The sequence below is a fragment of the Phycodurus eques genome, chromosome 7 (assembly GCF_024500275.1).
Source record: "Phycodurus eques isolate BA_2022a chromosome 7, UOR_Pequ_1.1, whole genome shotgun sequence".
Lineage (NCBI taxonomy): Eukaryota > Metazoa > Chordata > Actinopteri > Syngnathiformes > Syngnathidae > Phycodurus > Phycodurus eques.
The window spans coordinates 952,145-976,505 of NC_084531.1; the positions used below are offsets into that span (position 1 = coordinate 952,145).

Consider the following 24,361-nt stretch of genomic DNA (forward strand, 5'->3'; position numbering starts at 1 on the left):
TGTAACACGTGCAGAATGTGCTTTGGCGTTGTCTTGCTGAAATAAGAAGTGGTGTCCATGAAAAAGACATTGCTTGGATGGCAGCATAAGTTTCTCCAACATAACAACCTCTTTGGCCCAGAGGACACGACGTCTACAAATCGTTGTATTCTGTTTTTATTTATGTGTAACACAACGTCCCAATTTCATTGGAATTGGGGTTGTACGTGCGGATACGTTTTGCAACACTTAAGGGATGTCTTAGTTTGGAATAAAAGAACGCACGAGTTTGTGTTCCAGATAAAATGCTGGTACTCCTGTTTACTAATTCCAAGTAACCTCGCGAGTTTTCAAATGTTTTGGTTAATAACATTTGTCTTCCTAATCTAGCAATCAGTCACATGATCCTTTTCCTCAAGCGTGCTCTTTAGTCAAGTGGTAGTCAAACTGTGGTACGAGTGCCGCCAGTGGTATGCAAAAGAATCATCACATTAAATGTTCCAACTGTACATGTTAGTGGCTTCAACTTTTTTTTTTTTTTTTTTCAAATACAGTACAGTGCATTGCAATACAGTTGAGTTGTAGTTAACTTTTAAGTTGCATTTCATCCTTCAGACCTGTTTTAAAACATTGTGTATGTGTTGGGGGGGGGGGGGGGGTGTAACAGTTTATTTTACATTTGTGTGCAGTGCATTTAATTCAATCAGTTTTCTTTTAAGTGCAGTGTTAATGCTCAAACTGCATATAGTTACTGTGGCTCGCAATAAATACCTTGCAGCAATAAAACTGCCTCGTTTTGGACTTTATTTCGACGTCGATCATTTTGGTGATCGTAAGAGAGCCACGTTTTTTTGGTTTGTTTTTTAATTCAAGAACCACTGCTTTAGTCTAAAGTCAATTTTGTGTGCTGAGAAAACGCTAAATGAGGCGCTCAAACGTATAGGTAGCTACAAAAACCCACGTTGTGCTATGTGCACCCGGGTAAAGTGGCCCATCCGGTTGCTAGCTAAGCCATCGCAATGCTAAGCGCGGACGGCAGAAAAGCGGTTTCCCATTCCAGTACAATGAGCCGCTGCACCGTCGCCTTCCCTACACCGGATACTCTCTTTTGACGCAAGCAACTTGTGAGTAGCCTTGACTGCTTGTCCAAACCTGGAAGACGTATTTGAACATTTCAACTGGGCGATGCGGGGAGTGAGTGGCCGAGGCCTGGCGGACGGGAATTGTCTGGAGGTGTACGCGTAAGCGAGCTCGGCTTGACTTTGAAACGTCGGAGAATGTTATTGGAGCTTGAAGTTCAAAACCTCGACGTCGACACGACTGGCATTCCTAGCGATATGCGAGGGGTCAGCTTTGAGAATATCGGAGCCGTTACCGTTAGCCAGTTAGCAGGGAGTTGCTACTCGGAGAAAATGACGGGAGAGAGCGTAGCTATGGTGTTGCTTGAGACGTTTACAATGATACATTGGCTCAGATTTGGTTAACAAAGTACTTAATAACCTTTTGAACAGTCCCGGTTTTGCCCTGATATGACTTATGTTGTGGGGTTTGTGTGTCAGTCCCCAGTGTACACGAGCGTTTGTCGTCCTTGTCTTCAGAAGTCACTTTACTCGACCTTGCTAACTTCTTAAACAGTGCGCTCAAGTCGTGTCACGGTTTGAGCGTTAATCGATTAGTCATGAGGCAACTGTCGTCGTGTTACTTTTTGAGGCGCTACATTAGTATGGCAACAAAGCTAACCCAATAAAACAACATGAGTGTGATGACCGAGCAACCCCTACACAAACTTATGGCATGAGACAACACAACACATGACTGCAGCCCTTTATCTGCATCTCCCCCCCCCCCCCCCCAAAAAAAATAGTTGCATTCTTTTGAGGACGATAATGTCAAAATTTTGGACATGAAAGCCATCTATTGTCAAATTATACCGGCCCTCTCTAAATAGTAGTTTTGCACCATCGCCTGTTGTGAATTTACAACCGTGACATCTTCCCCCCCCCCCCCCAAAGACTTTCTTCCAGCCAAGGTTTAAGTGGCCTCAGAGCCGTTTGCCAAGAGGTTAGGTAAACAACGGGTTGTTATGCAAAACGGTCATTCGCCACTCGCTCAGCAGACGCACCCGCCAAGGATATAAATAGGGGAACTCAACACCAGATGCTGATTATTTAGTTGGGTTAGTTATTCGGGTCGCCACAAGCAGACGACACCAACTAATGCCCACAGAACGGCAAATATGTTACTGTCACTAATTCAAAATATACTGTTAACAAAGCAGGTTGCTCATGTTTGATGTGCTTGAGTTGTTGAAGTTGATGTCTCCATGACACTAACAAGGTCACTAATATTGCCAAATGCAGAATAGTCTGGTTCTGGGGGGGAAATGGTTGATCGCTCATTGATCACGTGTACTTCTGTACCTGTAATAGAGCGGAGCATATTTGCCCGTCCGTTTTCGACAGAGCTCGTTCTCATTGCGGTTGTTGTTGAATTGGAGCTTATCCCAGCTAACGTTGGGCAAGAGGTGGGGTACAGCCTGGACTGGTTGCCAGGAAATAACAGGATGCGGATCAACAACCGTTCACGCCTACGGACAGGAAGCTGGGGGCCTGAGCTACGATTCAAACCCGAGAGCTCTCGACTGTCGTGTTAAACACAACTTCACCTTGTCGCCCATGTAGAACATCAGATCGTATGAAAGTATGTTAGAACTTCTCACACCAGTTTTTGCTAACATACTGTCCTTTTTTTATCATAGGTCCTAAAACCTAGAACAAGCCGTGCATGTACTCCTCGAATCCCATAATTCAGTGTGCCATGCCAAATGCAACTGAATACAACTGTAAGCACTAGAGGATGTCTAATGACCCAGAACGGATTACTATGCTCATCATAGATTGAGAAACTGATGAAAAAAGAGAGAACCTGAGGAAAGCGGAACGATCACACACATAAGGGTCATCCTCGCAGTAGGTTGGCGAGAACTTGAGGATGACCAGCCTTTTCCGGCGAAGTAATAGTAATGGAGGATCTAGAAGCAGCGGTGGGAGTGATGGACAGAGCGAGCTCAACAACAGCAGACCCAACCGCCAGGTCCGCCGCCTGGAGTTCAATCAGGCAATGGAAGACTTCAAGATCATGTTCCCCACAATGGACTATGAGGTAATTGAGTGTGTGCTACGTTCCAATAACGGAGCTGTAGATGCCACCATTGACCAGCTTCTACAGATGAGCATTGATGGACATACTTCAGATGAAAGCTCAGACTCTGATGACAGCATCCCACCAGAGGTGAGTGGAAAGTGTCCAAGGTCATCAATGCATTACAAATCTTGTATCATTCCTGTGAGGTGGATTGACATAAAAAAATAATTCTCAACTGGATGTAGAAAACTAAATAGGCAAAGTTTTACTTTGAATTCAACCATTCAAGTCATAGTCATGTGTATTTACCCCCCCATCACACACACACACACACACACAGATTCTGGAGAGGACACTTGAACCAGACAGTTCAGATGAGGAACCACCACCAATCTACTCACCACCAACGTATGATATGCACATCTTTGACAGAAAATATCCAGAAGCCCCACCAACACCCCCACCAAGGTAGGGCGGGAGTTCTGTGCTCAAAAGTTGATATTCATCATTGACACTTTTGCAGCCTCATCTGGTGACTGGCCACTTGGTCTCAGTGGGTATGCATTCTTCTGCTGCAGTCTTGGCATTTCTGTACATGCACAGGTCAATGATTACAGCACAAACACTGGTTTTATTTTTATTTTTTTTCTGTCAGAGCATGAAGGTCAAAGAAACAAAAATGGGAATATGCAAAGTTTAGGTGGGCAACTGGGTAGCACATCTGCCTCACAGTTCTGAGGACCCGGGTTCAAATCTGAATGCTAAATAATAATAATAATAAAAAATAATAAAAGACCCATCTCAAACCTCCCTTTTATAGCAAAGATTGTTGAGAAAGTTAGTCAGCAATTTCTTGAACTTAAATGGACATTTTGACAAATTTCAATCAGGTTTCTGAACTCATCACAGTTAAAAAAAAAATTGCTCTTATCAAAGGTATATGATATAAGATTGAATACTGACTTGGGAAAGGTGTTAATTCTGGTCTTGTTGGATCTCAGTGGGGCTTTTGATACGGTAGATCACAATATACTGCTGAGCAGGTTGGAAACGTGGGTAGGACGAAATGGAACAGTCATTAAATGGTTCAGGTCCTACCTGGAGGAAAGGAGTTATTTTATAACCATTGGAAGTGTTCAATCTCATCGACTGGCATTGACCTATGGGGTCCCTCAAGGGTCAGTTCTTGGGCCCCTCATGTTCAGCCTGTATATGCTACCCTTGGGTCAAATTCTTCAGAACTTTAATTTTGACTATCATAGCTATGCAGATGACACAGTTATATCTAGCAGTGTCTCCAGATGACTACAGTTCAGTTATGGTGTTGTGTCACTGTCTAAAACAGATAAATACCTGGATGAGCCAAAAAAATGTCTTCAATTAAATGTCTGTGTCATTAATGTCAGTTTACAGGTTCGGATATGAGACTTTGAGAACTGTCCTCATGATTTGAAGCCAAACAGTATGAAATGATGTTGTATTGAACAATTACTTGATTTGCCAAGACGAAAGTTTAGAAAATCATTCTATATTCTTGATCTACGAGTTAAAAGTACAAAGTTGGGAGTATTTTAGATTGTGATTTTGAAACCTTTTTTTTTTTTTTTCTTTCTTTTATGGGCCAAACTTTAGACTAAATTCAAGTTGATGGGCGTGGTCTACTCCACTTTCCCTGTCCCTTAGACACACCCCCTGGTTATTTAGCCCTTGGGCACCACCTTTTTTCTCTCCGTTCTTGGCTCTCTGTTCCTCCTGGCGAACATCCTCTGCTACGGGGCAGCTTCAGCCAACCCCCCCACCCCCCTTTCCTTTGTTCGAACCGTGCATTGCGGGCCAATGCAAAACTTGGGATTTCGACTCTGCTTCCTGGCCTCTACTTGTTCACTCCCGGGCAATCAGAGAAGCTGCTGCTATAAAAGTACAAGTTAGGCTTCCAGCCAAGCGTGAGCTCTCGGATTTACCAGTGGGTCCATGAAAACGGCAGGAAGGGAAACGGTCGCATTGTCCCACAGAACGCGCGAAGAACAACTTATTTTCTTTCCCTTTTCCACGTTTTGTTTTCTTTTTTTGTCCCGTCCTTTTTCCTCATCTGAAGCTGCGTCTTTTCCCTCCTGAGATGCTCGGAGACGGACCATCATCAAGGCCAACTGATCTACGGTCATGAGTAGAGCATGACAATCATTGTCTGAGATGTACAAAATTAGTGCCTAATAATTTTGGGGTAAAATACCAGCATCACACAAGTTCCGACTTTGTACGAGCTCAACACGCTGTTATCTATTCACGCTCATTTCAAGTCCAGCCACCCACGATGTCCTATTTTCTTTTACGTATGCCTAGTTTTCTTTCTATTAGCATTATTATTTTCTTTTTTGGGGGTAAAATCCCTCTGTATTGTTTCCGTTTTAGATTTAATCAAATTTTGTATAAAATTCCGCTTCCTGTTGTGTTTTGCCTGCGTTTGCGTATAACCGGAAAACCGCTGTAAGTAGAAGTAGTAGGACTCTCATAAATGTAGCAGCCTTCTAAGTAACAGAGATTGATAGAGGGTTTTCGTCGCTTTTCCTAAAGTTTACACAAAAGGAGACTTGGTGCCCCGCTACAAGACAAATTTAGTTTGATTGTAACGTTAAACATACGTCGAGCTAAACTGGAAATGAAAGCAGGCGTTGGCTTTCCGGCGTATTCTTTTCCAAATTAATTCCCATTTTATCCAAAACCAATAAACGCAAAATGTTTCACCATCGTTCTTGTCATTTTGTTGCATGGTTTTGTTTTAATTCCTCATTTAAAAAAAAGACCATTCAAGAAACACGTTTTTCCTCATGTTTTTTAGATTATAGGGTGAAAGCTGCAGGTGGCTACTAGTGTGGACTGAATGGGTGGCAACAAACTGTATGTAAACAGTGCCATTTTTCTTTGCAAATCATTTGGAGGGACTGGAACAGATTAATGGTATTTCCATTCATTTCAATTGGGAAAGTTCATTTGAGGTGTGAGGTCATGGAGCACATTAAATTTGTAAGTCAAATTATCACAGTATTTTTAAATGACCTATAATAGAAAACCACATGCTTTTTATCCCAATATGCCAAATATTCTTCATAGAATCTCTTTTCCTGCTACTTCATCTTCTCCCTTTATAGATTTGAAACCCAGCCCCCTTCAGGTCACAAGCAGGTCAAAAACTTCCGGAATTGGAACCCCCCATTGCTTGGAAATCTCCCAGATGATTTCCTGAGGATCCTGCCTCAGCAATTAGAAAGTATAAAGGTAAGTCAAAGAACTACTGGCACATTTGAAAGAAATTTCCTTATAGACCATGTGCAGTCTCTCAGTTTACTGTGACATTATGACCACTTGCACAGTTTATCTCTTGAGATCCAATACTAAGCGCTGCACCACAAAAACAGGCTCTCCCTCTTTGCAGACTACACCCACAGTAGCAAACATATTGTTAAAAAAATAATTCTTGACAGTGACTACGTTTACGCGCACAAATTAATGGAGTTATTGACAGTTTGGTTACAGTCCCAGTGTACAAGCATTGTTAAATCTTTGTCCAAGCTGTCTATCTCTGCTACTAAGTGGTGGTGATGCTTTTTTTTTTTCAGCTGGTTTAAAGGTAAAGGTTAAATGAGGAGTGGAAAGTAGCAACAAGCCGCTGTTTTTGTTGCTTGCTACAAACTTAGTGTTTGCCATCTTTGTGCCCTGAAGTGGGCTCTAGAGTTTAATTCATAGTGTATGAATACAAGCGAAATGTTGTTTCCAGTAGAAAAGTGTGTTAATCCTACTTTCAAAAGGTCGAACACAGTCGGATTAAGGTGTTGCCATGCATTTTTAAAGTCTGGTTGATTGATTAAATACTATACGCTTGTTTTTCTTTTATGCATGTAAACATAGGGAGTGTAAAACAATGTTGAGCAGTGATTCTCGAACTGTGGTAAAAGTGCCACACGTGTTACATGGGCTTTCTCTCGTGGTATCCGTAAGAATCGCTGAATTAAAAACAAATTGAACATGCAACTGCAAAAAATGACATTAAATCCAAGTTTACATATACACAAGGTTGTTGCCATTCATACAGCCTGTTTAAACTTTTTTTTGTTTTTTTTTTACTTTTCAAGTTCATTACATTTTTAAGTACAGTTCAGTTATATGTAACTTTCAAGTACAGTAGAATACATTTGCACTGAATATTGCGAATTGTTTTTAAACATTTCAGTTGACATTTAAATTTGTGCTATTTTGATTGAATCATTATTCAAGTCGTCTTTTTCAATTTCCTGTATTTAAGCACAGCGTTAATGTTGAAACTGTAAAGTTGTAGTTTCTTATAATAATAATATTGATGAACACTTGGGCCTGTTATGTTACTGCATTTTAATGTTGATCTTCATGGTGGTACTTGGTGGTACTTTTTTTTTTTTTTTAAAGATGGTACTTGGTATAAAAAGTTTGGGAACCACGAGCAACAAACCGTGGTTCACTGCCAAACTTAAGCAACTTCGCCAGGTTAAATAGGATGCATGTCAAAGTGGGTATAGGGCCCTGTATAATCGCGCTAGAAACCAGCTGACTAAAGAAATTAATATCGCAAAGAGAAACTATGCAGTAAAGTTAGAAAAACAGTTTACCACTAACGACTCTAAATCAGTCTGGCATGCATTACAATCGCTAACCAATTACAAGTGTCCAACCCCCCAAGCTGAGAACAATAAAAGACTAGCCGACGACTTGAACACCTTCTACTGCAGATTTGAAAAGGACACTTTCTGTAGTAGTCTCGCCACGCTGCAGTATTTGCATATCTGTTGTTGACCAGTACTGGCCACTCGTGCCTGAGTAGCCTCTGCAACATTTGCACAATCGACATTGTCCCAGATTATCGCACTACGAGTCACTTTAAACTGCATACATTTCTTGAAGTCTCGCCGCCCTTTGCACAATGGTCATTGCACCGGATTAGTCATTTCAAACTGCTCTCATTGCTAGAGGACTCTGGATCTTTTTGCACCATTGTCAAAAAAAATAAAATACAAATTGCACTGGCATTACCCCATTACTGGCAACCTTTTGTTGCTCAGTAGCTGTTTTTTTGTGTTTTGTTTTATTTTTTAAATGTCTTTGTCTCAAACGTATTCTGTCAATTGACTGTCTGTTGTCGTACTAGGCCGGCTCCAACTACCGGAGACAAATTCCTTGTGTTTCTGACATACTTGGCAAATAAAGATTATTCTGATTCTAATTTACATAGAAGATATATACTGTATACCTCAGAGATTTGGGCCTGTACCCACATGAAGTTACTGTCAATATCATATTGGAATGAAAGTACACATTTTTCACAACCCCTAGGTACCAGTATACATTTATACAATGTAAACCCCCCCCATACCTCTGTATAATGTGCTGTATTGACCATTGAATAATTTTGGGAGGGAAGTGTGCATTATACACAAAATTACAGTAGCTCTCAAAGTATCACAATAATGATCAACATTAAAATATAGTAAGATAATAGGCCTAAGTGTTTATCAGTAATATAAGCCACTGTAACATAATGCACATTTTGAACATTAAAACTGCTTAAATACAAGAAATTGAAAAAGACTGTACTTAATGATTCAATTACAATGTAATGTAATCCTGTTCCATTTGATTCAGTGTGGCAGTAGTTCAGAATTAACTGTTTTTTGTATGTGCTGACTCTGATTCCGTTTTTAAATGGTGTTTCAAATCAAACAATACAAATTCAAATTGTTTTTCAAATTCAGTTTTTAATGCATTTATAAAGTGTAGAAATTAAAATTCAAAATCGGTTCCTGCTGGCACATACAGTATTTCAGCCCATACGTTTGAGAATAAAGTTACTGTATCAGTCGTAACGTGCTATAAATAATAAGTGTTGCTTTTGTGTGTCTCAACAAAAACAAATCTGGCTCTTCATCCCCAACCAGTCGAAGGAAGTAAGTCAATGAGATGATTTCTCATGGAAATATTTGAACTTTCTTTATAACCTACGTCCTGTCTTTTCCCCAGCAGAGTACTCTGGTCGAGTTCTCCAAGCCTGGATCATCCTCATCTTCAGTCTCCTTGAGTCACTGGACAGCCCAGTCAAGTTCTCAGTCGAGAGCTGTCGGGACAACTGGTGGTCCAGATCTGATGGCAGGAGCTACAGAGCAAGACAAGAAACTGAAGCAGTATCTGGAAGATGAGCGCATTGCCCTTTTTCTACAGAATGAGGAGTTCATGAGAGAGCTCCAGCGAAATCGGGAGTTTCTTGTTGCCTTAGAGAGAGGTAGGCTTTTTAGATTGAGTATTTCAAAAAAGTGAGTACACCACTCACATTTCAGCAACCATTTTATTGTATTCTTCTTCAGGGACAATGGTGTGTGTGTACAGTTGGTATGGCAGTATATTTTAGTATATTTATTGTTATCTGAAAAAAATCTTGAGAGACAGCCATCCATACACTGTGCTCCAAATGATTATGCAAATTACATTTTTAAAAATGTTTCTGAATAATAGATGCAAATGACTGTCAGCATGAATTTCAAGTCAACTTCCTTTTCAGTTTAATTAGAATTTTTTTGAACAAACCTTTCAATGAGGGTTTCATTATTTCTTTTCAGAATAAAAAAAGCAATGTACTGTTCCAAAATGTTATGCACAGTTTCAAAACATTTTATAGGTTGTAAAGAACTGAAAATAGTAATTTGTTGAATCTGCAGCATTAGGAGGTCATATTTACTTAAGTCAAAAGCTGTTTCAATCAAAAATATCTTAACAGATCAAGGTACATTATAACATTGGACTCTTTATTTAATTGCAGTTTCACAATTCTGGCATCCATTGAACTTATCGAGAGTTTGTGGTTAGAATGTCTTTTGCAGGATGCCAGAATATTGTCCCTGAGCTTGTGTTTGGATTTGAACTGCCTTTCACCATCATACTGTAGATCTTTTGCTTGCGGATGCTCCAAAGGTTCTTAACAGGGTTGTGGTCAGATGAGAATGGCGGCCACACCATGAGTTTCTCTCCTTTTTATGCCTATTCAGTTAGCAGCCAATGATGCAAAGGTATTCCTTGGACCATGAGATTATTCACTGATGAGTAGAGGTGCAACAATGAATCGACAACTAATTAAGTATAAAAATAATCAAAAACTATTTAGATTATTCAAATTGTCCAAATCCTCAGAATTTCAGTAATATTCTCAGACTTTTGTAGTCCTCCTTGACGGCAGACTGAGAGAAGATGTGGCCGAACTGTGTGTCGCCTCGGTTACGTGCTCTCGAGTACTATCAATGTTTTTGTGTTTTTCGTTCGTCTTTGGATACACGACTCATCTATACGATGGAAGATTTTCTAAACATGAGGGACTCTATCGCGGACGTTTTCACCAACTTTCACAAATCCGCTCAGTTTTTTCCTCTGAGGTACTTACCGGAACGACGGCCGCAGTGTACGGCGCATGAAGGCGAAGGCGACGCCATCGAGGGAAACGAGCCAGAGTCCGGGTCAAGCGCCGTAAGAGAGTTTTCCGAATGCCGCTCCCGTCGACTCACCTCGCAAATCTACGCTCCCTCCTCAACAAAATGGACGAGCTTCATCTTCTCACAAAGACTACTAAGGACTTTCCGCTGCCCTGTGCTTCACAGAGACATGGTTTTGTGAACGCCTTAATGCTTCCGGGCTTCCAACTATACTGGGCAGACTGCGTCACTGAGTTATGCTTCTATATCAACGAAAACTGGTGTGCCGACGTCACAGAGCTCCGCACACATTGCAGCCTGGACTTGGAGTCGCTGTTTTTGAACTTCAAGTCATTCTACTCGCCACACGTGTTCACCTCTTTCATACTCGCGGGTGTCTACGTTCCTCCGCAAGCAACAGGAATGCCGCACTGCTATCGCTTGCTGAACAAGTAAACGGAACTTGGAAAAAAAGTACCCAGATTCACTCCTCATTATTCTTGGGGACTTTTAACAAAGCTAAACTCAACCACGAGCTCCCTAAATACAAGCAGCACATCGACTGTCCTACCAGGGAAAACAACATTCGAGACCACTGCTATACCACGCGAAATGAAGCATACCGTGCTATCCCTCGCGCAGCTCTGGGCTCGTCTGACCACTGCTTAATTCACTTAATACCAATATACAGGCAAAAACTTAAATGTGCGAAGCCTCTAGTGAAAACAGTGAAGAAGTGGACCAATGAAGCAAAGCTGGAACTTCAAATCTGTTTAGACTGCACAGACAGGAGTGTCTTTAAAACTTCAACTGGCAGCCTGAATGAATATACGGACACTGTCACATCCTATATCAGTTTCTGTGAAGAGGTTTGTGTACCAACAAAGTCATTTCGCATGTTCAATAACAAGCCGTGGTTCACTGCTAAACTTAAGCAATTTTGCTAGGCTAAAGAGGACACCTTATCGAAGTGGGGATAGAGCCCTGTATAATTGCGCTAGGAACCAGCTGACTGAAGAAATTAACATTGAATTAACATTGAAAAGAGAAATTGTGCAGTAAAGCTAGAAAAAGTTGACTAACGACTCTAAATCAGTCTGGCGTAGATTACAATCGCTAACCAACTCTCCGCTGTTCCTCTCTGACTACACATCAACTGTCAAACTCCTGTAGTATGCAGACAACACCACAGTAATCGGCCTCATCAAAGACTGTGACGAGTCTGCGTATCGGCAGGAAGTGGAGCGGCTGAAACTGTGCTGCGGCTGACACAACCTGGAGCTGAACACGCTCAAGACTGTAGAGATGATCGTGGACTTAAGGAAGCATCCTTTGCCACAGCTGCCCCTCATTCTGGCAACCGTCAAGACTTAAAAGTTCCTGGGAATTAGTCTCTCAGGACCTGAAGTGGGAGACCAACATCAACTCCATTCTCAAAAAGTCCCAGCAAAGGATATACTCTCTACGGTGTCTGAGGAAGCACGGCCTGCCACAGGAGCTGTTGAGGCAGTTCTATACAGCAGTCATCAAATCAGTACTGTGTTCATCCATCACAGTCTGGTTTGGTGCTGCCACAAAAAAGGACAAACTACAACGAACAATCAGGACTGCTGAAATAATTGTTGGTACGCTTCTACCTACCCTTGAGGATTTGCATGTTGCCAGAACTAAGACGAGCATGAAAAATTCTCTTGGAACATCCACATCCTGTTCACTACCTCTTCCAGCTCATTCCCTCAGGTAGGTGCTATCAAACAATGCAAACTAAAACTAGCAGACATTCCAACAGCTTCTTCCCTCTTGCCAGTAACTTTTTAAACGGTAAATTTAAACTTTGAAACATCCTGCCACTTTTGTCTTGAGATTGCTGTCACATCTCTGTCAGGCCAGTTGTACATTTGTGCACTCACTATAGTAGTCTCACCACTCTGCACTATTTATAGTGGGTACGGAAAGTATTCAGACCCCCTTAAATTTTTCACTCTTTGTTATATTGCAGCCATTTGCTAAAATCATTCAAGTTATTTTTTTTACTCAATGAACACATAGCATCCCATCTTGACAGAAAAAAAAAATAATTATTGAAATTTTTGCAGATTTACTAAGAAACTGAAATGTCACACAGCCGTGAGTATTCAGACCCTTTGCTCAATATTTAGTACAACCCCAATTTCCCCAAGTTGGGACGTTGTGTTCAACATGAATAAAAACAGGATACAATGATTTGCAAATCACGTTCAACCTATATTTATTTGAATACACTACTAAGACAAGATATTTCATGTTCAAACTGATAAACTATGTTTTTAGCAAATAATCATTAACGTTTTACGGCTGCAACTATTTCCAAAAAAGCTGGGACAGGGTCATGTTTACCATGGTGTTACATCACCTTTTCTTTTAACAACATTCAATAAACGTTTGGGAACTGAGGACACTAATTGTTGAAGCTTTGTAGGTGGAATTATTTTCCATTCTTGCTTGATTTACAGCTTCAGCTGTTCAACAATCCGGGGTCTCCATTGTCGTATTTTACGCTTCGTAATGCGCCACACATTTTCAATGGGAGACAGGTCTGGACTGCAGGCAGGCCAGTCTCGTGCCCGCACTCTTACTACGAAGCCACGCTGTTGTAACGTGCAGAATGTGCTTTGGCATTGTCTTGCTGAAATAAGCAGGGGCGCTCCATGAAAAAGACGTTGCTTGGATGGCAGCATATGTTTCTCCAAAACCTGTATGTACCTTTCAGCATTAATGGTGCCTTCACAGGTGTGTAACTTACCCATGCCATTGGCACTAACACAGTCCCATACCATCACAAATGCTGGCTTTTGAACTTTGCGTCCATAACAGTCTGGATGTTTTTTTTCCTCTTTGGCCCGGAGAACACGACGTCCAAAATTTCCCAAAAACATTTTTAAAATGTGGACTCGTCGGACCACAGAACACTTTTCCACTTTGCGTCAGTCCATCTTAGATGAGCACGGGCCCAGAGAAGCCGGCGGCATTTCTGGGTGTTGCTCATAAATGGCTTTTGCTTTGCATAGTAGAGTTTCAAGTTGCACTCACGGATGTAGTGCCGAACTGTATTTCCTGACATTGGTTTTCTGAAGTGTTCCTGAGCCCATGTGGTGATATCGTTTACACATTGATGTCGGTTTTTGATGCAGTCCCGCCTGAGGGATCGAAGGTCACGGGCATGCAATGTTGGTTTTCGGTCTTGCTGCTTACATGCAATGATTTCTCCAGATTCACTGAACCTTTCGATGATATGTACCGTAGAAGATGAAATTCCTGCAATTCTACGTTGAGGAACATTGTCCTTAAACTGTTCGACTATTTTCTCACGCACTTGTTCAGAAAGAGGTAAGCCTCGCCTCATCTTTGCTTGTGAAAGACTGAGCAGTTCAGGGAAGCTTCTTTTATACCCAATCATGGCACCCACCTGTTCCCAATGGGTCTGTTCACCTGTGGGATGTTCCAAACAGGTGTTTAATGAGCATTCCTCAACTTTCTCAGTCTTTTTTGCCACCCGTCCCAGCTTTTTTGGAACATGTTGCAGCCATAAAATTCTAAGTTAATGATTATTTGCTAAAAACAAAGTTTATCAGTTTGAACATTAAATATCTTGTCTTTGTAGTGTATTCAATTAACTATAGGTTGAACATGATTTGCAAATCATTGTATTCTGTTTTTATTTGTTTAACACAACGTCCCAACTTCATTGGAATTGGGATTGTAGAAGCACCCTTTTGAGCTAATTCAGCCATGAGTCTTTTTGGGAATCATCTTCTTTTCCTTTCGGCGTGTCCCTTTAGGGATCGCCACAGCGTGTCATCCATTTCCATGTAAGCCCTATATCCTGCATTCTCCTCTCTAACACCAAGTGCCATCATGTCTTCCCTCACGACATCCATCAACCTTCTCTTTGGTCTTCCTCTCGCTCTCTTGCCTGGCAGCTCCATCCTCATCCTTCTACCAATATACTCACTATTTCTCCTCTGGACGTGTCCAAACCATCGAAGTCTGCCAGGAAATCCCTGTACTTGGCCGCATTCATTCGTCGGAATACTTCTGTGATATATATATATATTTTTTTAAAATAAATATGCAGAAATTTCAACTTCTGTTTTTTTCTTTTCTTCTGCCAATATGGGGTGCTGTGTGGACATCGAGGAAAAAATGAACTTAAATGATTTTAGCAAATGGTTAGTTGCAGCCCAACTGATGTGTGCCATGAAACCCTTTGATGGTCCAGATGAACGGAGTACTGGATAGTTGGTGGATGGCAACCATGTCCCAACAAAGCTGTGATGTAAGTAAGGAAGTGGCGGAGTCATGTTTTGGGCAGGAATCACTGGGGGAGAGCTGTTCAGTCTCTAAAGCAGTGATTCCCAACCTTTATGGAGCCAAGGCACATATTTTACAATTGAAAAATCTTAAGGCACTCCAACAAAAAAAAAATTCACAAAAGGTGGATACATTAATTACTGTATGTACTTCCTGCCATCTCAAAGAAGAGCACTGATTTTTTTGTCTGTCACTATGCCTCACTGGCATAAATAGATGAACAAAGATGCCTTATTAATTGTAAATAAAACATTTTTTTGAGCATCCATTTTCTTTGCCACTTATCCTCAGTAGGGTCACGGGCTGCCGGAGACTATCGCAGCGGTCTTCGGGCGAGAGGCAAGCTACACCCTGAACCGGTCGCCAGCCAATCACAGGGCATATATAAGCAAACAACCATTTGCACTCATGTTCACACCTACGGGCAATTTAGAGTCTTCAATCAACCTACCACGCATGTTTTTGGAATGCGGGAGGAAACTGGAGTGCCCGGAGAAAACCCACCCAGGCACGGGGAGAACATGCAAACTCCTTTTTTGGAGCAAATAAGTAAAATTTTATAATTTCCCACAGCACACTTGAAAAACGCTCACGACACACTGTGCAACGGCATACCGGTTGGGAATCACTACTCTCAAGGGTGCTTGAGGATGTGAAGATGACCTGAAAAATACTGAATGTGGAATTTCTGACTGACCACATTCTTCCATGGTACAAGAAGAACTGCTTTCCGAAACAAAAAAAAACATCTTTATGCATGACAATACATGCTGCAAGGAATACCTCTTCATTATTAGCTACTATGGGCATTAAAGAAGAGAACCCCATGGTATGGCCACAATCCTACCCTGACCTAAACCCTATTGAGAACTTTTGGTGCATCCTCAAGTGACAAGCAGGCTCCTCTTGACATCCTGCTAAGAAATTTGAGGAAACTTTGCAAAATCTCACAAGTTCAGTAGATGCAATAATTGTGAAGTTGCTATCAAAGGGGGTTCAGGGTATAATGTAACTTTGCCTGTTAGATGGGTTTGATTGAAATAAGCTTCAGTTGACAAGACCGCATAATGCTGTCAACAAATTACTATTTTCAGTTTTTTACAACCTGTAAAATGTTTTGAAACCCCTTTTTGCATTATATTGTAGACCACTGCAATCTTTTATTTCAGAGAAAATGTTATCATTGGGAGGTTTTGTCTTTTTTTTTTGTTTGTCCTGTTCGGCTGTTAGGTCAAGCAGAATGGAGGATCTGTATCCTTTTTTGCCGGAACAGTTTTACTGGGTCACAGTTGAGTTTTTAAGCTGCCGCTGTGGTTTCTTAGCGTTATAATGGTTATTTATTGAGAATCAGTCAATCAGTCGAAGAGAACAAAGTTTTTAGAGGGGAGTGAGAAAAGAAGATGATAAAAGACAAAGCACTAATTGTAAACAAGATAAGAAAAGTAAATCATTGTCTCGAACAATGAAACATTAGATATGAGTGTTGTATGGGGCAGTAGTGCTACATACACCCTGTGAGGGAAGGACAGGAGAAGAAGCATGCAGGACAAGGGTCGTGAACCCGGCTGTACAACTGAAGTGCGATGGGAGTGTCTTATGTAAATTATAAAAGTCTATAGGACGGGAGTGTGAGAGAGGGGATACCCAAGCAATTGGCATATTCATGAGTTATTTGTCGCAATAATTGAGTGGCCCGACACCCCGCGAAAAAGTGCCACGGTTGTGTGCCTGCAGACACATGTAAGTGAATTGACACCGTTACGCATGCACAATGACTGACAGACGTGTCCTGTAATTGGTGTGCCTGCACCGCGGTGGCTGAGAACCCCACTCACTCAATCGAGAGGCGGGATCGGGCCCAGGAGTCCACCGAGAGCAGGCCAGCGGACAGGACACGGGGCGGTCCCCACCGAGTTGCCACGACAACCGGCGCAGGGACCCAATGCCACCGCCCCACGTGCCCTGCCAAAACTGATTCCCGAATGAAAGGCACACTTTACTTTCACTGGAAAAGAGGACCTTGGGCCACTGGCCAACAGTCCAGTTCTCCTTGGCCCAGTTAAGACGCTTCCTACGTTGGCTCAGGCTCAGAAGTGGCTTGACCTGAAGTACCCGACAGTTGTAGCCCATCTCACGGCTGCGTCTGAATGTGGTGGTTTTTGAAGCTGTGACTCCCGCCTCATACCACTTCTTTCTGGATCTCTGCTAGATTCCTGAATCTTCTCTGACTGATAATCCACTGAAGCCCACGGCCATCACTTTTGCCGGCGCATCTTCTCCTGCCACATTTTGTCCTTCCACGAGACTTTCCATTGATATGCTTGGACACAGCACTCTGAGCAGCCAGCCTCCTTAGCTCTGAACTTGTGTGGCTTCCCCATCCTATGGAGGGTATCAATGATGGTCTTCTGGACAGTTGTCAAGTCTGCAGTCTTCCCCATATTGAACCCAACTCGGACAATTGAACCAAACCGAAGAAATTAAATGACACCTGAGGAAACCGGTGCAGGTGCTTTGAGTTTAATAGCTGATTCGTGTGACACTCACTTTAAAACATTTATGGCCTGCAAAATTTGGGCTGATTTCTTCACAGTATTCTAGTTTTTTTTTTTTTAATTCCTGGTTTTGTGGGTTATATGAGATTGAAGCCCAAATTATGTAAAAAATTAACAAATATTTGAAATTGTTTAAATTGTGGGCCCTGAATCTATAATTTATGAAATTAAAATGTTTTGAATGGAATTATGGAAATAAATAACATTTCCATGATATTTGAATTTTTTGGAAAGTTTATTAATAATATTGAGTATCAACATAAGGAGTCAAGAGTTGTAGACAAGGGGTAGGACCAGATAACATTTTGTACTTCTTCCTATTCCCTTTGAACCTATAAACTGCAGAGTAAAGATATTTATTGACTTTGTTTTCAGTGTACTTTATTACGGATGACTGTTGTGTGTTTATGTTAAAAAGCAATCAGTCAAGCAAATCAAAATGTATCTCTTTCGTCAAAGATGTGAAAGAGTTACTTTAAGGTGCCACAACTGACTTTAATCCAAACCTGAAAATGATTGTCGAAAGCTGTCTGTAATACTGCTTTGAATTTTACATACATTATAGTGTTTGCAAAAGTGTTTTATTTTCTTGAATTTGTTTATCACAAAGCAATAGTAGAAACTCAATAAGTAACTTGAACTTGTATATTCAATGAATAAATGAGCAAAAATGTAACCTTGCATTGAGTTTAAATGTCATTAACTTCCAAGGTAAGTATAAGTAACCAAAAGTATTATTAAAGTATTAACAAAACACGACAGCTTCACACGACGTGGATTTCAAGGAAGTCTTTTGACTTTCAGAGCTGCATGCCACCTTGAAGATACATAACTGTCAATAACCAATGATAGTTGTGAACATATTAACATTTGGTAGTCTTTTTATAACAAAATTCTCTATTTTTGAACAATTTTCTCAATATTAACATGTAAATCTTCATAATGTTTCCTTTGTTTACACTGGTGTAATTAGAGCATGTACAATTGTAATGCTGTCATAAAAGGGTTTTCAGTTGTAACGGGATTTTCTACCTTCAGGGTACTCAAAACGGTTTATCACTGTCTCCTCATTCACCGACTGATGACGCAGCATCAGGAGCAACTGGGTGTTCTGTATCTAGGACTCTTCGGCACGGTCACTCAGGATTGAACCCTACTCTCCCCAGAATATTCCAATTTGATATTTTTGTGCCGAAACTTGTTTAGTTAATAAGATCAATGATCCGAACATCTGCTCCTTGTTTTTAGATCGCTTGAAGTATGAATCAAAGAAATCCAAGTGCAGTCATTCATCGAGCTCGGAGAATTGCACAGGTAGCTATCACTCATACTGTGGAGTTACTAGAATGCGAGTGTAATGTGTTGACTGTGATTTGTTGATTGATTTTGTTAATTGCCCTCACATTATTCTATCGATCTACAGTACATATGGTGTGAATACAGTAAGTCAGTGTTACTGTTGTTCTTGTGCCTTAGAATCATTTTCTGCGCCTTCATCGGAGGCTGTGTCAGAAGATGCGCTGTTCAGAGACAAACTCAAACATATGGGCAAATGTAAGTCTCCGACTTTAAATACGTTTTCCTTATCGATTCAACATTTCGACCAAGTGATTATCATCTCTTCACAGCCACAAGGAAGAAGCTGTTTGAAATTGCCAAAACGTTCTCCGAAAAGACGAAGAGGAGAAAGTCAAAAAGGAGAACACTTCTAAACCATCATTTGTATCCTGAGTTTGATCATTTATGCAAATATGCTTATATACACACAGGGACAAAATTGTTGGTGTGATTCCATCAAAGAAGAACTAAACCCAAGATGTCAAAACTTCTTATTTTAAATGCACAACCCCAATTCCAATCAAGTTGGGACGTTGTGTTAAACATGAATAAAAACAGAACACAATGATTTGCTAATCATTGTGTTCTGTTGGAAGATTCTGTATTCTGTTTTTATTTGTCACAACGTCCCAACTTCATTGGAATTGGGGTTGTGTACACCTGTAGCAGCTGCTGTTGACTTAAATTTACAAAGTATTTATTTATATTTATAAAAATGAAGTTTAAAACATCCCCTCGCTGATGGGGACTGCCATTTTGAGGTCTTTTCACTCTCGCACAAGTGCGAATTCACGTGAAAGTATTGTGTATTCGCCAGTTCTGGCTTTTTTGTGAAGCTTTGTTTACTAAGAAAACCATACAAAGTTAGTAAATATTCAGCAACGACAAGGTACATCTTGTCGCTGCCAGGCTATCATATACCGCTGCGCACCAACATCAACACGACACCACCCTAAAGTCATGCTCAATCGCCAGTTTGCTATGCCCAAAAAAATTGCTATTATTACGCCGTTATTGATTATAAGGGTATACTATTTTTTTTTGCCAGTTTCCACCTTCGAACTCCTTTTCAAAGGTCATAGAGCCATGGTTGATGCCATAAATAAAACACACTTTAATAGGCGGAAATTAATCTGGACACGCTTACAGTACCTTTGTACTGTAAGCGTTCCAGTTCCTGTCGAAGCATTACCGCGATCCATTTTTAACAAAACAGGCTTACTCAAATGTATCAGCCAACTTTAACTCGTGAGTGTGTATATAAAAATGATGATAACCCGAAGGCAATCGGGAGGCGACGTAATTCCCGCGGCTCAGACGGGTCTACGCCACTTCCAAGACAGTGGAACAGTCAAGAGCGTTATTAGATTTGTTCTCTGGCTATTTTCAACACTTTAAATTCGATAATAAGGCGTAAAAATAACAGCCGACATGGGGTCAGATCAATAGTATAGCACCTGCAAAATCAATCGTTCGCTGCCGACACAATTGAGTGCTGTGGAATCAGGCGACTGTCTACTGGTCACTTCAGGTCTGCAGCTGATAATGATTTTGCCTAATGTAACGCACCCCTTATCTTGATCAATGATTCTGTTTAATTCTTAATCACGACTGCAGTATTCATCAGAGTACCGTGTTTAGACTAGTGCTGGCACTTTGAAATGTATTCTTGTTAGCAATGTTGGGTTTTAACTCCCCTTTAAAAAAGAAAAAAACATTTTCACTGAAATAACTTGAAACTGTGACTTTAATTTGTTAAAAAGCTAAAAAAAAAAAAAAAAAATGAAGCATACAAGGAAACGACTAATACTGTAAATACCGGGCTGAAACGACTATGAAACAGTGAGGAGACTCACTTCACGCACTGGCGCACTGGGGCGCTTCTCCTCACTAGGGTCGCGGGCGTGCTGGAGCCTGTCCCAGCTGTCATCGGGCAGGAGGCGGGGTACACCCCTGAACGTGTTGCCAGCCAATCGCAGCGCACATAGAAACAAACCACCATTCGCACTAACAGTCATGCCTACGGGCAATTTCGAGTCTCCAATTAATGCATGTTTTTTTGGGGGGAAGTGGGAGGAAACCGGAATGACTATCAAGACATTCTGCAGCAAAATGTGCTCCCTGGTGTCAGAACGCTTTGTCACTGGCGCAGGTTAGGTGGCCTCCAACAGGATAAAGACCCTAAACACACAGCTAAAAATAGCTCACAAGCCTCCTGAAAAAAATAACGTTGGATGACCTCAAAAGGTTTGTGCAACAAAATGTTAAAGATGAACCGAAGTCATTTACATGTTTTGTTTCTTAATAAATACATTTGAAGTGTCGATAAAAATAAATAAATAAATAAATAGTTTTGTTTTTTTTATTGATTCATTCATTTTCCGGCTTGTTAACAATACTATATAATTCAAATTTCCAAGACATTTTTTAGGCCTCTTTGGTTCATCTTTAATGATTTCCATAATATTTGTCAAAGCCAGTTTCATTTTTTTTTCCTCCTGTAAATAATTCATTTTCTTACAAAAAAAAAAAAAAGCAATTCCTGGTGTCATTTGTTGATTTTCATTAGTTTTATTGCTATGTTTTAGGTTGATTCAGTGATGATTGTGAGTATGTCTTTGAACCAACCAATAACGTGGTTCAAAGACGTGGGTAGCACTCTCACTCATTCACTGCCATTGACGGCCGTTGAATTCAAATATCCATGTTAATGTGGAGGGCTCGCACTGAATGGTTAAGGAAATGTTTGCGTTTAGGTATCTCGAGACTTTGACATCCATGGTAATTCACTGTCGGTCAGTACGTCACATATTGCCATGTACGTTGTAGAAACTACTGCTGAAGTATAAACAGTCTTTATCCTGCATGGTTTTCTTAATTAAGGCCCTTACCAGATTGGGTACTGCTCATTCCACAGCCAATCTCCTTGATGATGTGGAAGGAAACTCCTGTGGTGAGAAACGGATGTTATGCTTATGGATTTTCTTCTTTATCCAGGTCATTGTATTGTCAGGGCATTGAATTGATTGCAACTGGACAGTTGGGGTTGTATGAGATGATGTTTTACCTTTTGCTGTTCATGCTCAAAGGCTTGCTTAGGACACCAAGCACATAGAGCCACACCTCAACAAAGAATGGTTTCACCCTTCTGGAAAGCAAAATGATAGTTGTTAGAACAGTGGATAGAGGCCTCAGCCAGTCAATTACAGTTATATCGGTGGAATCACTCTCGTTTGTATAATATCGTTTCCATTCAGTTCTAACAATATTCATGGAGGCACCTGAAGGCCAAAAGTGGCTGTGTCGTGTTATTTGTGAGAGCCTAGATCATTGAGTGTCTTAGGGAGTGGGGGTGCGGGGGGGGAAGAGCCTTATATGTGTCTTATCTTCTTCGGTCTTGTCTTATGCAATTGAGACACTGTTCAACATTTCCCAGAGCAGCATATAATGGTCAAACCATGCAACTTTTGGCACAGAAAATGGAAATACCAACGCGCACATGTACTACAAGGTTGCAGTGAACATCATGTGTGTTGGGAAGTTGCTCAATGAAAAGGGGAGTTCTCTTCTTCAAATGATTAGCAGCAGTTGTAAATTTGTACTAAGTGCTCATGACATTTTATTTATGGGAGGTGCACATTCTGATATGCGTTTATCTGTGCATAGAGGAAGTAAGTCAATCAAGAAGAGCAGTCACTCAGGAAGAAAATGAGCAACGCAGCGAACCTGATTCATGGTAAGCTCTTCCCCACTAATTTTCTTCCAGTATATTGATTCTCGCATAATCACAATATTATCATTATCGTGATTCTGATTTTGTATTTGTGTTGGGAGCAAGACATCCAGCGATCGAATGAAATGTTGTATTTCAGATCCCACTTGCTCCACCATATCATCGTTACCAGGGTGACATGTCATGACCCCAGTGGTCGTGGCCTTGAAAGCCCTTCCTCTCCCACTCCACCCAGCCTCACCCTGATACCAGCCAATGCAAAACGCAAAACAGTTTTTTGAGGACACCCCCGTCCCCCGTGTCTTTCCAAGGGAAAGACCTGGACTTTAAACCTATTTGGCCGGACTGTCAATAAATACATTATTTCTGTATTATAATAGTAGTTGCTATACCATTTTAATTGTACAAGGAATTCTATTGGTCTTTGCCCTTGTTTTTTTAACCCCATCCTCAAAACCTCTCCTTTGGGGTTGACTAACTATTCTTGCCTTTGTTACTTTATATACAGTATTCTATGTTTGTCACTAAGCATCCTCGGGTTGGGCATTTAAAATCCAGAATATGGAAAGTGCCCCTTGTATACACGAGACCATATGCTTTTCCTATATTTTGATTTATTTTATTTTTTTTCTCAGCATCTCTGGGGGGGGGTTTGCCGAAAAATATTTTTCCTGCATCCAAATATTGTCCATTAAAGCTGAAACTGTTCAAAAGTCATATGGCAACAAATTCATCAGTTGATCTTTAACAAGCACTTTTTGCGTGTTTTAAGACCTGTATACCAAGAGGACCAAGAATAAGTATGGTGCTTATGATTTCCCTGTTATTTGAATTTATAATGAAAAAATGACAGACTGTGCACCATATTGACTTGTATAGCTTGTGACATGGTTACACCTGCATACTCCTGACAACAGTCTGTTTTGACTATGACATTGTGATCTCAGTTAATAGAGAGCTGCATATGTGTTCTGGTTGCCCTTTTTAGTCAGTTTACTGAGCACAACACAGAGACGTGCACAAGGGAACAAAAATAAACAAGTAGCGACCATTTGTTGTTGTTTTTTTTTTCCTACCGAATTAAGCAAAATATTCATCTTAAATTCATTGCTCCAAACAAAATGCGCATTACCTTCCTCTCAAGTGGGAGGACAAAATAAAAAAATGACATTGAAATGACAGGATGATGGATAAACGTGTTGAGAAAGGGATTTGAATGTAGCTCGGGATAATTCATCTGCAAAATAATCACTGATGCAGCTTTACGGTGACAGGATTATTATGACACAAAACGTTTGTTTGTTTGAATGTAAGTTTCTTGAAAACAAAACCTGTAAGCTCCTTTTTGTGTGTAAATGTGAACCAAGCAAGGGTTTAAGTACTGACGTTTGATGTATGAACAAAATTGAATGGGATTCGTGGGGTGGCAGGACAGTTAAAATGTTGACAATGACCAAGTATTGGTTAGCGGAAATGAGAAATGTTTATCAAACTGAAGATAATTAATGACATACAGTGGATATAAAGTCAAGACACACCCTTTCAACTACCAGGTGTTTGTGACGATTGTATATCTTCCCAAAACCTTTTCCACCATTCTGTAAAACTCAATTGGGGGGTGGGGGCGGATTTTAAACCCTGAACAGGCTCAGCGGTATAAGAAATGAATGGATGGAATGTTAAGAGTATATGTCACATTAATGGTGGAAAAAGTTTATAAATGATTTTATCTTGGTCTAATTTTTTGGTGTAAAAAAAAATAACCTGGCATTTGAACAGGTGTG

The 24,361-nt window shown here is 40.7% G+C and overlaps 1 protein-coding gene across 3 annotated transcripts; it reads left to right on the plus strand.

The window, feature by feature from the left end:
• The first annotated feature begins 904 nt into the window (after nt 1-904).
• cuedc1b (CUE domain containing 1b) lies at nt 905-23,621 on the plus strand. Of its 3 annotated transcripts, none has more exons than XM_061681004.1 (11): nt 905-1,103; nt 2,738-3,270; nt 3,464-3,591; nt 6,270-6,396; nt 9,166-9,424; nt 18,755-18,820; nt 18,983-19,060; nt 19,135-19,228; nt 21,739-21,797; nt 22,511-22,580; nt 22,717-23,621. In XM_061681004.1, coding segments are annotated over exons 2-11 (1,182 nt in total). In that variant the 5' UTR covers nt 905-1,103; nt 2,738-2,970; the 3' UTR covers nt 22,718-23,621. The 3 variants fall into 3 exon arrangements, with proteins under 3 accessions (XP_061536988.1, XP_061536987.1, XP_061536989.1); XM_061681003.1 differs by lacking the exon at nt 905-1,103 and adding an exon at nt 1,110-1,220; XM_061681005.1 differs by lacking the exon at nt 905-1,103 and adding an exon at nt 1,110-1,220 and having other exon boundaries at nt 9,169-9,424.
• The last annotated feature ends 740 nt before the right edge of the window (nt 23,622-24,361 follow it).

Bases quoted from the DNA above. Each gene is read 5' to 3' on its own strand.
- cuedc1b (XM_061681004.1), top strand. From the start codon at position 2,971: ATGACCAGCCTTTTCCGGCGAAGTAATAGTAATGGAGGATCTAGAAGC. The intron at 18,821-18,982 runs GTAGCTATCACT...CTTGTGCCTTAG, and splicing joins GAGCTCGGAGAATTGCACAG to AATCATTTTCTGCGCCTTCA. The intron at 19,061-19,134 runs GTAAGTCTCCGA...ATCTCTTCACAG, and splicing joins ACTCAAACATATGGGCAAAT to CCACAAGGAAGAAGCTGTTT.